The sequence below is a fragment of the Amblyomma maculatum genome, chromosome 1 (genome assembly GCF_055883805.1).
Source record: "Amblyomma maculatum isolate TAMU_Amacu chromosome 1, ASM5588380v1, whole genome shotgun sequence".
NCBI classification, from domain to species: Eukaryota; Metazoa; Arthropoda; class Arachnida; order Ixodida; family Ixodidae; genus Amblyomma; species Amblyomma maculatum.
In genome coordinates, this window is record NC_139344.1 from 393,479,731 (window position 1) to 393,493,274 (window position 13,544).

General features: G+C 45.0%; 1 protein-coding gene across 2 annotated transcripts in view; it reads left to right on the forward strand.

The window, feature by feature from the left end:
- The first annotated feature begins 290 nt into the window (after window positions 1-290).
- LOC146208576 (uncharacterized) overlaps window positions 291-13,544 on the forward strand; it is a 28,026-nt gene continuing 14,772 nt past the window's right edge. The window contains exons 1-5 of one of the 2 annotated variants that reach the window (XM_084595076.1): window positions 291-593; window positions 4,922-5,047; window positions 7,337-7,393; window positions 8,013-8,115; window positions 11,525-11,657. In XM_084595076.1, the coding sequence (XP_084451202.1) occupies window positions 401-593; window positions 4,922-5,047; window positions 7,337-7,393; window positions 8,013-8,115; window positions 11,525-11,657 (612 nt within the window). In that variant the 5' untranslated portion in view covers window positions 291-400. The remainder of the gene's footprint in view (window positions 594-4,921; window positions 5,048-7,336; window positions 7,394-8,012; window positions 8,116-11,524; window positions 11,658-13,544) is intronic. The other variant, XM_084595085.1, reaches the window with a different exon arrangement.

Below are 13,544 nucleotides of genomic sequence, written 5' to 3' on the forward strand. Positions count from 1 at the left end.
AACAAACTGCCGTCGACGAGGAGTATTTTCCGTGATCCATTTAGCAAAATCTGCACAGCATCCATGCCTTTGGCGAGCGCACATTAACGCTTGTTGCAACCTTGGAAGCCAATATTTCCCCAATGTTCACTCATATAGCTGTAGTTCCGCGCTGAAAGTCCTCACCTGTGTCTTCCCTGTCTCCGCGCTGGCTTGCTCGGGTCTCTTATCAGCGTCATACACGCGCGTATCGACGGCATCATCTCCTTTATTCTTTTCGTTCCGCTTTCGCGTCACCGGCAGCTTATCGCACGAGGCTACCGCTGGCGCGCATGACTGTATCGCGCCCCAGCTCGAGTCGCTCGGTGGGGAAAAAAAAACTACGCGTCTTCGGTCAACCTGCTTGGACCAAGCATGCTCCATGGCGGGCCCGGCTTGGACGGGGCCACTGCAGGGGCCACTGCACCATACAGCGCTGCTGCTGTTGCTACTGCTACCACTGCTGGCCGTCGGTGCCCACCGTTCTGATCCGAACAACGTTGTCAAGAGGGCGGCGGACATTGTTATCGTGCTTGATGGCGGCGAGCCGGGGAGATCGTACCCGGCGCGAGGAGGTACGAGAGCAGGTTCTGAGCACTACTGCTATACTTGCCCGTGTATATCTATCTCTGCTGTTGGACCGAAATTCCTTTTTGTGGGGTATCGAAGGTGGGCGTCTAAGACACGCTGGTACCTGCGACGGTGTGGGGGAAAAGAAGCAGCTGTTTAACGCGCGGCCCCGTTTAAGACTCCTGGGTGCCCCTATATTACGAGCAGAAAGTGGTCGACAGATGTGGGAGTGGTATATATAAAAACTACGCCACGTCAATTCAAGGAGTAGGCAGTGTTTTTATGAATTATGCTCATACAGTTTGTCCTTCAATGCATAGTCTACGTAGTTCCTATTTCGAGTTCTATCTCGTACATTTCTAGTCGGGAACATAAGTGCGTCATTTAGTAATGCATATGTGCAGTTGCATGGAGTTTCAGCATGCCTTGAACAGGTGATAAACAAGCACAAGACATATTTGCACTCATTGCCAAAAGTAAATTGCACAAGGTGGCTATCCTTCTGGATAGCGCTGCAGCCTGATATACCGCCCTCCGAACGGTTAAAACTTTCACGAGGGTTAGCTGAAACAGTCTCATTACATAGCTTAGAAGTAACCCCCACAAGGATCTAAACTTTTATGGAGAATAACGCCCTTCTTGCCTCATGCTTTGTGTGACCACCAGAGAATGTGACTAGTAAACTTCCCTCGCACCTGTATATAATTTAGAGTTCGACTATATTGAAATACCGACAATTAATTATTCTAATTATGATTTAGTTAGCCATGGCATGATTAGACATAGTCGTGGTTATGGTTGCAGTGTCTGACGTCATAACAGCTCAATGTAGACGGCGTCACTGCATGTTCTTACATAGTGGCTAGCGCACAAGGAAGACTCACACTGAAGGTAGAGGGACAGGACATACGCTAGCTGTAACAGCTGTAACAGCTGTAACAGGGGGACAGAACGCGTGTGTGCTCTCCCCTATACCTTCAGTGTGCGTATTCCTCATGCGCTAGCCACATGTAAGAATCTGTACACTAACTAGCCCAGTTAGGAGCATTGGTAGCCACTGAATGCCCAGACATGCCAGAACATGGCAGGCTTTGGCGTAACTCCGTGTACAACACAGCGCATTAGAAGTGTGGACGCAGGCGTATAACCAGACGAGTAATAGGAGAGAAATGATTTCGCTTTGCCGCACGTAAGGAGGCTTAGGTGTGCCCGCCGGAATTTTCGACAAATGGTGTATCCTCGATTCAATGCGTCGATAAAGCTATTTGATTACTTCGATCGACGGACGTATAGCGACACGAAATGCTTTGCATTATGCTTATGCGTTATGCATGACGTAAATTCTTCTTGGACATTACATTCTCGTTTTCCCTCCAGCACGCCGTGAGTGGTCATTTTATTAAATGTCAAGTATATAGCTTTTAACACATTCAAGTTGCTTTGAAGAGGTCTCACAGTTTGAGCGGCTGACGGCAATTGTGTGGGAATTCCACCAGCCGGATTACCGGAACGAGATAGCGGAAAATTGTGATAAAGCGAGAGAGAAGGCTTTTGTTTGCAGTGATAATCGGAGTGGCTTTCGTGGCGTCTTGGTTATTGGTTCTCGTGTCCACCGCAACGTACTTATGTGGTTTACTTACCGAGGAAAGGCTAGATTCGATTCGGTTCAATGTATCATTAAAATAGACATAATTCAGCCATTAATGCACAGTGATTGCACATTCACATACACATTTAACGCAATTGCAGACGCCGTGTACTACATGAGAATATTGATTCATTCAGTGCTGACTGGCACTTAAAGCAAAATGATGAGTGCAAAATTGCTGATATTTTAAATCACTTATATTACCTAATTTTGAAACCAACTCGTACCGCTTTTCTAATTGATGTCGGACATGGACTCAGTATCCTCAGAATATTTTCCAGTGAGAAACCCGATAGCTAGAAATATATGTTTGCCGCTGGGATTGGAATTGAAAGAATGCGCGTGCGTTGTGTTCCGGCCGCGGCTGTGACATTTAAGGTTACGACTATGTGCACAGTACGAGTCAAGCGGCAGCTTGAACCAGAGACCAAGTCTTTTCGTGTACATTATCGCGCATTCAAGAGCTATAAAACGAGATGTTTATTCTATAAGTTCGGTACAGAATCTCGTCAGATTCGATTAATGCATTATTTGGAAAACTTTGATGAAGGCGATAACGTGCACAGCACAGCGCAAAAGTGTGTCGCCGAATGCACGCTGAGGGATTGGCTACTGCGATTCAACATAATTTTTTTAAACTATCACGAAAACGCTTGCACAAATACTTGATTTCGATGTCTTTCCTTCCTCCTCTTTCTCGCTCGATGTTTAGTGGATTGGAAGCACGTGAAGTCCTTACGCGGTACAAAAAATTGTTTCAACGAAGGCTTTCTTCTCACACGCGTAGACATTGCCTGTGAAGACTTGGGCTCAGAAAAGGGTATTTTTGTGTCATCTATGAAGTGCTGCCTTTGTGATATTCCTCTGACAATTGACCATTGATTCATCAATAGTAGGAACTCAATTGTATTCTGGGATGTTGTCACTGACCTTGAAAAACAACTTTGACATCACATTCCATTCAAAACTTCACCGCAGTACAATACTGCTGATATGTTTGTTTTTTATATAATTGGAGGGCATAGTTTATAAAAAAACTAGAATGATGGATTGGTAATATGAATGAGCTGTTTCGACCATATCTTCACGCACATAATTGTTCACCTAAGAGTAGTCTATGAACAGACCGACTTTGAACCGCACTGGGGCTTTCTCTTGCTATAATGCTAAACCTTACATCACATCCAGTATATTTAGGCGTCTTTAGTGGCTTCTAATAAAATCTCTTTTAATATTTCATGTGAATATAGCACATTTTCAGTGTAATAAATGCCATGTTTTAACAAAAAAGAGGCGGCCCCATAGCTACGACGTTCCATATTTCCATCCCGCGAGAAATTCTTGGATTCGAATCTTCTTTGGTTAGACGTTTTTTTGGTGTGTTTTTTTTTTAAAGCATGAAATTATTTTAGTTATTATTGTTGGCGACCTTAAAGTGACGTCGAGCAAAACCGAGAACTAACATCCGGGCACCGAGTTACTGTCATCTGGGCAGCGAAAAAAAAATTTAACGAGATAAGTTCACCGCTCCATAAGCTTTCGAGCACGACTGGCATATACGATGGGTGCTGCACAAACAAGTTACAAAAGTCATTATTTCCAATTTGTTCTCAACGTTCGTGGAGATATCGATATCACTCAAGTTGTGCATTTGAAACACGCTGAATCTCTCAATTCCCATAACTGCATGAAAAAGACAGATTTAAGGCACCATACACTTCATTATCATCCGTTGGTTATCAGGGGGTCTTTGAGAGAGTGCCGCTCCAGGATAAGAGGGATGCTCCAGGGTGAGAGGGGCTCTGAGTGGAACGACGGCTTCTGCGTCGTCCCCAAGGATGTGCATGGTCTCACACAGCCGCTGAACCAACTCACCAGAACCTAGTTGTATCTATTGCTTGTGAATAAAGGTTCTCTACTCTAGCCAGATGCACTCGAAGAGAAACGTGGTTTTTGCCCACTCTTTAAAATTTTGCTAACGGTGAAACCGACACTTCATTATTTTGCGATCAGTCTTCGAATCGTTATTTTTTTTTAAGCTTTGTTGTCTAACATTTCGGATCGCCCTGTAACTGACGGGTGGATCTGCTAGAGTAGTTCGTATTACTGTCTTAGGCAAAACAGTTTCCCAATGTTTATTCGGAGTATAGCCAGCAGATTGGACGTGGGAACTGCAGAGCCTGCAATAAAAATTTTTAACGCGGGAGCCTTTCTAGGCTCATGAAACAAAATTCCGTGCGCTAGAGATGCGCGAGATCTATGCGCGAGATTTACGCGAGATTCCGCGAGATTAGTTCTTGTCTAGCGTTCCTGCCATCTGCAATGCCATACTTGAACGCTCGCCAACGAACGCTACGCGACAAGAGCCACACTTGCCGGAGAAAGTGTGACAAACACTACGCCTTTCATTTCCTGCAAACAAATTATAATTATATGTAGCACTGCAACGAACGCCAATAAGAGGCAAATGACATGAGAGGAAGGTTAGGCTTTCGCCATTCTCATCTTGAGAGACATCTAAGAGACCACCTAATTTTTTTCGCTCTCAAGGTTAAAAGCTTCGATGTCGGCAATTTTAACTGTGAGTGGAGTATTAAAAAAAGGCTGATCTCCTCTAAACATCTCATAGCAGGAAGATTTGACATCAGCGCTCATAACACTACGCGCGCGTTGTTTCGTCTCCAGGAGTGGACTTTCCCTGCACCCACCAGGCGAACTGCACCCCCTACTACGCCGTGTGCAGCAGCGATACGAGAAGGTGCGAGTGTCCAAGCGGTCACAGGAGACACGGCAATTTCTGCATCTACATGGGTGAGTTGGTCGCTTCCACAGTACGCATGACTCACAAAAAAATATGCATTCACTAGCGCTCACGTGCGTTCACTTTTATTCATGTGCGTTCACTTGTGTTCACGTGCGTTTACGTGCTGTTCATGTGCTTTCCGGGTCTGGAGTACGTATCGATGTTGTATCCTTCTTTGTGCTTCGACAGAATGGCTGTCACAAGGAACAAATGCATCTCAGATCTGTGTACTAACTTTAGTGTCTTTCGAAGTATAGCTGCCGCTTGTGGCCGGACATTAGCCATTGCGAAGGACCGTGAAAGACCGGAAGAGGCGCGTAAAAAGAGCGCCAGCAGACAATGCTGGCAGCGCCACGAACGGCGGTGTCTGCCTTCGCTCACGTAATTGCGTGCCGGCCGCTACTAGGTGTGTTCTTCGTATGTCGATAACGTTGTTTGTTGAGCAAGCTTTCTTTCTCCTCTAGTTTTGTGGTGAACTCAATGCTGAGGGCTGTGTGCACGCCTGGTGGTCTGGTGGTCTGGTGGTCTGGTGGTGGTCGGTGTTGAATGCGCATGTCCTGTATGTGTCACAGGGTTGTCCTGTGATAGTTGGCCGGTTCGTTTTGCAAGCCTCGCAAATATGCTGCCCGTGTGATGGGTGGGAGGCACTCAGTGACGAGTGCTCTGTATTGTGCGACCTGAAACCTTGCGGCCTGCGGCGAAATTTCTAAGCCCCAGTTTTTCTGACGTCTTTAAGAATGCTTGATTTTCCGATAAATGACGTGGCTGGAATAACCGCGGTCTGTGATCTGCATTATTATGCTTTCACATTTATAGCAATCCCGTTCTGTAATTCGTTTTGACATTGAAGTAATTAGACGCGAGCACGTGCATAAAACTGTTTTAGTTACACTTGCGCACCTTGCTAAGTTTTTGAAAAAGAAAACGGCAGAACTGCTTCGCCGGTAATTGAGATTGTTCTGCAGCGTTAACAATTAAAATCCATTGATCTTATGATTTATCGCTTTTTGACTCATGCTATTTAAAACCATCATTGTTAAACGATCCAGGATGACGACAAAACTTACTCATATTAGAGGCCGAATAGCTTATTGCCTACCGGACAAACCACAGCAATGGTGGTAATTTATAGGCTATGCACATTTCGTTACCTCTGCAGATTTTCTCTGAGCTTCATGTCGTAGGTCTTTAGTTCTCGAGATCCCTAATGCAAGTTTTTTTTCCCCTGGCCTGGTGCTCGCCTCTTTGGGGCGAAATACTTGGGACATGTGTCAGCGACCCCACCTATAGACTGAAACACCTTGTGTGTTAAAACTCATCACCATTCTTATTTTTTATTCAAAGTTGCACTGTAACCTGAAAACACGAAGAAAAGCAGTCTGAACAGCATGGTGAACTTAGAAGTGCAAGAACTAATTAAAGAACCACAAAAAATGAAGCCGAGTAAAAGTTCGCAAATCTTACAAACTATTCACCATATACACATGTGTCAAACATGCTTTCGCCCTCTAAGTTAGACCACAAACCATGGTGCTTCTGTGATATGCGTCATTTTTGTCTCCTTTTCAATCCTTTGTATAGCGCTGGTTTTAAATAGTTAGCCACTCGAGCCAAGAACCGCAGACGAAATCTGGAGATTACCCCCTCTTTTTAATGCTTCAGGAGGAGCTGTCGTTTGGCAGGGAAGTATTTTTTTATTTCTCTAAGAATTCACAAGTGTTTACGCGTCTAAGTAAAATGCTCTCTGCAATTTGCTCACTTCACACACACCAGCACTAATCGGCAATAAGAGCGCATAAATACCACTGAAAAGGAAATGCGCTGCCTTCTCCAATTAGCTAGAACTTTTTTATTCTACAACCAAATAAATCGTGGAAACGCGACCAAAAATGGCCGATGACCGGCACCTGTACATAATCCACGGGGCTAAATCTTGGCCTAAGTCATTGACGTTTGCCTTAAAATTAAACTCCCCAACTAGACAGACTTATACGCTTTTGAATGCGTAGCTGCCATCCAAATGAGCTTTTACCGTTACTTGAGGTAAGCTTCCGCTGTGAATCTCATGTACTACACAGTTGGCTGTGTAAGATGCCCCGGAGAGTTTCTCTTCGTTGGGCCTCCGCACAACTGCGCAAGTGTGCATCTGTGCACCCGAATGGATTGATGACGAACAAAAATAGGCGGAGAGCAGGAGGCCGGGTAACGAAATGTTCAAAATGTAACATTTAGTAATGCATTTTATGCACAAAACCTTATTTGCAGCTAGGGTGCAATTCTTGCGATTTTTTACACAGTTGACAACGAAGAAGACCGTGCGAGACGTTCCAAGTATTGGGCACGGAGAAAAGGAGGTGAGTATAAAAGGCGGAAGAAATTTGGAGACCACTGAGATAGATCGTTGAGGGCGGTTTGCTGTGCGCACGCTTCCACCGCCAGGCCGTTGTTGCCAGCAATACATTTTTGATGGGTGCGGCACGGTAGCGCCATCATCCTGCTGCACGGTACTTTATAGAAGACGGGAACACTCAGCCTTTAGTGCTAGGCAGGCTTAGATGGTAAGCATCAGCTCTCGTAACTTGAAAGAATGGAAGATGCATTGTCCCTTGTGGCATGCCGGCTGGTAGGAGCATTGGATGCAGCGGGAATGAAAGCACAAGAGCAGACCCAGGTCACGCGGTGTCTTTGCTTCTGTTATCGCACTGGTGTGACCAGCGCTTTACGCCTCTTTAATATAAGGCAAAGAATTGAATACTAACTGAGTACTACCTATTCCTGTAAATGGGACTATCTATGCCTGAGATGAGAGCCTTTATTATTATTATTATTATTATTATTATTATTATTATTATTATTATTATTATTATTATTATTATTATTATTATTATTATTATTATTATTATTATTATTATTATTATTATTATTATTTGGTTGTCGTGGGCGACCATCTGGAACACATCTGATTCTGTACAGGCGGCAGTCCGGACAGCATCGCCATATACCAGGTGACACTTGTGGTGGCAGCCGTCTTCATGGTTTTGGTATTCTCAGTCTTTGTGGGCTGCGTCGTCAAGAGGTGAGTTCATGCATTCGTACCTGCATAAGTCTTCGCATGTCTGTTGCTGGGCTCTTAAATCTTCCCAGTAGACAGCGCGCGCATTTTCTGCAAAATTTCTTGGCTTGTGATACACAAAAATGTATTGAAGTGCAAGGTTATATTTCATAAGCACAAGAAAACCCCGCCGTGGTGACTCAGCAGTTTGGGCACTCGACTATTGGCTCCTTGCACGTCACCAGACGCACAACGGTCGCCGCTTAAGTCGCCGCATGCATTCAGTGCCACTGGTGGCCACTTCTGCGTTCAGAGTGGGAAAGCGCCCCATAAGAATACTTGTGCATAAAAGCCTTAAAACATTTTTCTTTCACAGCGCAAGTACGATTATTCGCCTTTCACGAAGAAAAGCTGAGTACATCCTAAAACAGAGTGAAAAATAATGAAGCCCCAAAAAACGCCGCGATACGTGAACGTGGGAGTCGACTGGCACTGGAGGGGAGTGCAGTGCGCAAGGGAGGCTCATTCAAACAAAAATTGTTCGAACATTTTTCTCATTTCATTGTGCACTCAAGTATAGGTAGCCGTTCGTCCATCATCATCATCAGCCTGACTGCACCCACTGCAGGGCGTAGGCCTCTCCCATATTCCTCCAATTAATCCGGTCCTGTGCTAGCTGCATCCACTGGACCCCCGCGAACTTCTCAACCTTATCCGCCCAGCTAACTTTCTGCCGCCCCCTGCTATGCTTTCCTTCCCTTGGAATCCAATTAGTTAGCCTAAGCGACCATCGGTTATCCTCTCCTCGCACTTCATGTCCTGCCCTTGCCCATTTCTTCTTCTTGATTTCCACTAGATTTCCACATTACCATATCTTTTGAAAATCATTACAAGGTATGCGATGATATTTAGAATCTATGTTTTTAAAATGGCACGAAAAGTGAATGTTGCGAGGCCGGGCATACCCCTAACAGGCGCTCTGCTCTGTCAGCTTGGTGTTTTAGAACGAAAAATTTTCTTCTCGAGTCCGACAAGCTTTTTTGTGTTCTGCCCTGGTTCAAAAGCACGGTCGCTAAAACTGGGCAGCCTAGATGCTCAACGCACAAAGCAGCTCTCAAACGGCATGATAAACGACTGAAGACAAACGGCGCACTTTTGCAGACGATGGCGCAGAGGACACCCCGGCCGCTGCCGCCATCTGCGCGCGAGCAACCTCAGTGGCCGGGGTATTGCCTGCGCCGTCGTCTGCAACGATGCGCAATTTGTTTTCGTTCGTTTGTCGTACCATCTGAGAGCTGCCTTTCTCGTAGATTGTCAAGGTTGCCCAGTTTCAACGACCGTACTGTGAACTAGTGGAGCGCACGTAACAGCATATTGGACTCCTAGAGAAGCTTTTACGATCCAGAGAAACACCATAGCCCGTATTCCGAGTTTGCATCGTTATCGAAGTGACGCTATCTCACGTGACCTCGAGGCATCTGATTGGTCGAAATGCCGGAACCGGGTGTTGCCACTACGGACCCGGAAGAAGGGGCAACATAATGTTCCGACTTTTCCACCAATCAAATGACTCGAGGTCGGGGAGATAGAGACATTTTCGATAACGACGCAAACTCGGAATACGGGCCCAGCTCACAGAGCACCTGTCAAGGGTATGTCTGGCTTCACAGCACACACTTATCCTGCCATTTTAAAAATATGGCTTCCAAATGTCAATGTATATTTTGTCACAGTGTTGTTCTACCTGCACGCCAACTGCGAACGAATAACTGTCTGCACGGTGAAACGATAAAAAAAAATAATCGATGTTTTGTCTCTGTGAGTCACGCTCCCATGCGGTGCCGGTGGCCAGCGGCGACAACCACGCGCGCGTATCGCGGTGTTTTAAAAATACATTGCCTTCGAAATGAGGTTTAATAATTTTGCAGTATCTTTCGGGGTGCAATGGACATTTCTTCACCAAGGGCCGACATCATTTTTGCGCTGTGAAATAAGAAGAATTGTTTTAAAACTTTTATTTACATGTATTCCTATGGGGTGCTTTCCCACTTTGGACGCCGAAGGTACCGCTAGTGGCGCGCACGTCGCCCCGGAGTTAGATGTGCATGGAGCCTATTGAATACAAGGACGCAGGATCGAATTTTCGATGGACTCGAAAAGCAAGGCGCCCGCATACTGTGCAGGGTCAGTGCACGTTAAGGAACCCTAGATGGTCGAAATTTTCGGAGCTCTCCGCTACGCTGTCTCTTATAGCCTGAGTCGCTTTGCGACGTTAAACCATAGAAACCAAACCAAACCACACTAAAAGAACAATAACCGCTGTTCTTTGAGCTTCTTAACCTCAGTATATTTGAACGGCCTCTTCGATTTACTAATGAAACTCAAGAACAGATCTGATATGTTTGGTTTTTAGACTCGGTGGAGCTATCGCGTCTCAGCTGTGGCAATCCTTCACCTTCTAAAAATAAAATAAATGGGGAGACCCTTAAGCTCCGCTTTTAAGGGTATGGCGCGATAAAATTAATGGCTCCCGTTCTCGGTTCTTCATTAACCTCCATTCCCTTTGCTATTCTCTTAATTGTGCATCCAGTATTCCGCACATACCCATTAGCGTAGAGACATAAGATAGCACATTGTGTGAAATGCCACCTCAAACAGATATAAATCCTTGTTTTAAGCAAGTAGTACGAACTCGCCTGCATGGCCTATAGGGAAGCTTGTCTAACTGGGGACCCAAGGGTCCTGGAAGGCTGGATTCCGGTCTCACCCTCCCATCTCAAAGGCGATGCCTGAGTTGACAGCACCTGCCAACTCAGCCATGTCACGTGGCCTCGTGACGTCACATACACCATCGACCAATCAGTGTCCAGCCATGCCACCTGCCAACTACCACCTGCCAGAGCCATGCCAGCATTCTCTTGCTCACAACTCCGACGCCGAATGTCTTGGTGAAAGGGGCGTTTAACACTGTCGCGTTAAAACAAAAAGAAAAGACGTTATGAATATTCGGGAATCATTTTCTATAGATTTCTATGGATTTTCAATCCGCTAACTTGAGCGGGCACTGTGTGCTCCTCTTGAAGGCTCTAGAAGCAATGCAGAAACGAAATCATGGAAGCAAGCAGTGCAGATGCTTTTGTTTTCTGCATCTATTTGTTCAAGGCCGAGCCCCTGCGGTATTAAGTATGGCTCCCTTAGTGGTCTGGTCAGAGCAATATGATTTGAGTGACGACCTTTGCAAACGATGAAGATTCTGCCTACTCTTCTTTACACCCATCCATGGCCACGAGTCTTCCTATTCAATAAAGAACGTTCAATCAATCAATCAATCAATCAATCTGCTAAGATTGGGATATATGCATGGTGCTGTGCAAGAAACAAACATCTTCCACGCGCTTTCTCGTGCAACGTGAGTGCCTTGCATCACGCGCAGGACATGCGAGCGCTCCAGGGACCTGGCTGAGAGGATGCGGGAACTGTCGATGGACGTGTACACGGTTCCCGCAGAGTTCGAGGGCTTGGATCGGCCGCCTTCGTACACGGACATCGTCAAAATAGACAACATGGTGAGTTTCGCGTTTGAACCAGGCCGCGTGCACTTGTCTCGTCACTCATGCGCCACTTATTCTTTCGATTTGATTTGATTTATTTCCAGAAATAAAGAAGTACAAGGTTGTGGGGGAAAACAAAGGGTAAAAGGTGCAGAACAGCTTGATTGGTGCCTAGTTCCATTAACAACACAAATTCGAATACGAGGTCTAATATTCTCTTATAAATTTCACGAAAAAAGTTGCGATTAAAAAAACTACACACCAGCAGGCGATTATGATGATAATGTGAATTTTCAGCACAGCTACCGAGATATTTTTTTCTCGATATGTTGGTGCAAATAGTTTGTATAGAATAAAGTGTACATTTATAAGCCTCTATTTCTTTCCGCGCATGCTCGTTTTTTAACTAGCCCTCTTCTACTGATCCTTTCATAGTCAGGAGGGAAACGTTGTGAGCTGCGAAGGGCCAGGAGGTGTGTTCGAGGGTTTGGTTTTAGGCCTTGGTTCTGAAGACGAAGTTTGTGAACGTATTTCGGGAAAGACGGCACAGAACTGGGAGGAGTTATGAAGGAAGGAACACTACTGGACTTCATAAAATCAGCCAACTTTTTTCCATTCATTTAATCATTTATTCATCCTTCATCTCATACCCTACTGATGCCCTGAGGCAATAAATATCGATAAAAAAGAACACTACTATTGAATCCCGGCGAGAAGCCCCTGCTCGTGAGGCTCGTTTGGCTGCCGCGACAGGCGAAGTACTACCTGCTGCATCGATCACTGTTTAAAAAGAACTGACAAAGTATTATTTGTTAAGCCAGCTGCCGTTCCAGTTATCGAAAAGAGCACAAAAGCAGATAGAGTATGTACAGTAATTTATCATTGTTGCTTGAGTAGATGGCCAAGTATGCATATACTAGCGGGCGCTATTTCATTATCATTCCACGATAACCACCGGTAGCCACCCGGTTACAGTGGTCCTCAAAGCCGACTCACTTAAGAGCTGGGCTTTGAAAAACAGATATTACACGTAGGGCTGATATTACTAAACGTTAACAAACCCGCAAAGTGAAGCATTTATGCTCGGGGACACATAACTTACACTTCAAAATCTACAGTGTGGCTGATTTGATCTTGTCGGGCCATATAATGCGTGTCTGTGCGATACCCCATAGCTGGACTCATACGCCGCGCAGAATTTTATCGTTCATTCAAGCAACTTTAATGCAGTCCTGGTTTGACACTTCACGGTTGCTGGGTAAAAACAAAATAAAAAGGCTTGAAACGATATGATTGAAACATTGGAGGAAGTTCGAAAAAACGAAGGAACGATTGCTTGTATAGTCGTAGAGTCATAGACTAGGTTTATGCCATGCGAGTTCATGGAAAAATACTTCTTGAAGATTCAGGAAAAGCACACTGAAAAGTTTGCACGTAGACACAAGTACCAATCGAGGAAAACAAGGACGAGCGATTGTCCTTGCGTCTACGCGCAACTTTTGGCTCCCCTCAGTTAAATGAAAAGCATAGAGGCAATTGGGCATTAGTATAGTCCATATTTTGGAGCTAATACCAGCTGACTGCATATAGTGAGGCACACAGAAGTTGTCTTTATTTAGTAGCAATCTTCCTATGTGCAGTACCTTTACTGAATGGATATTGTTAAGGTTCCATGAATGAATATAGGAATTGCTTCTTTCAATGTACTGAAAAGACCCTTATCAATCGCACATTCTACTCTTTTGGAGGTATTCGAAACGGCATGTGCGTTTTAACTACATTTCAGCAGAAGAATATACATCTTGTTCTGTTATACAGGGTGCTTAAGTGTAATCTGATTACGACTTTCAGATAGACACTGTGATGTAGTTTTTGTGTCAAATATATCGTCTCAACCTACAT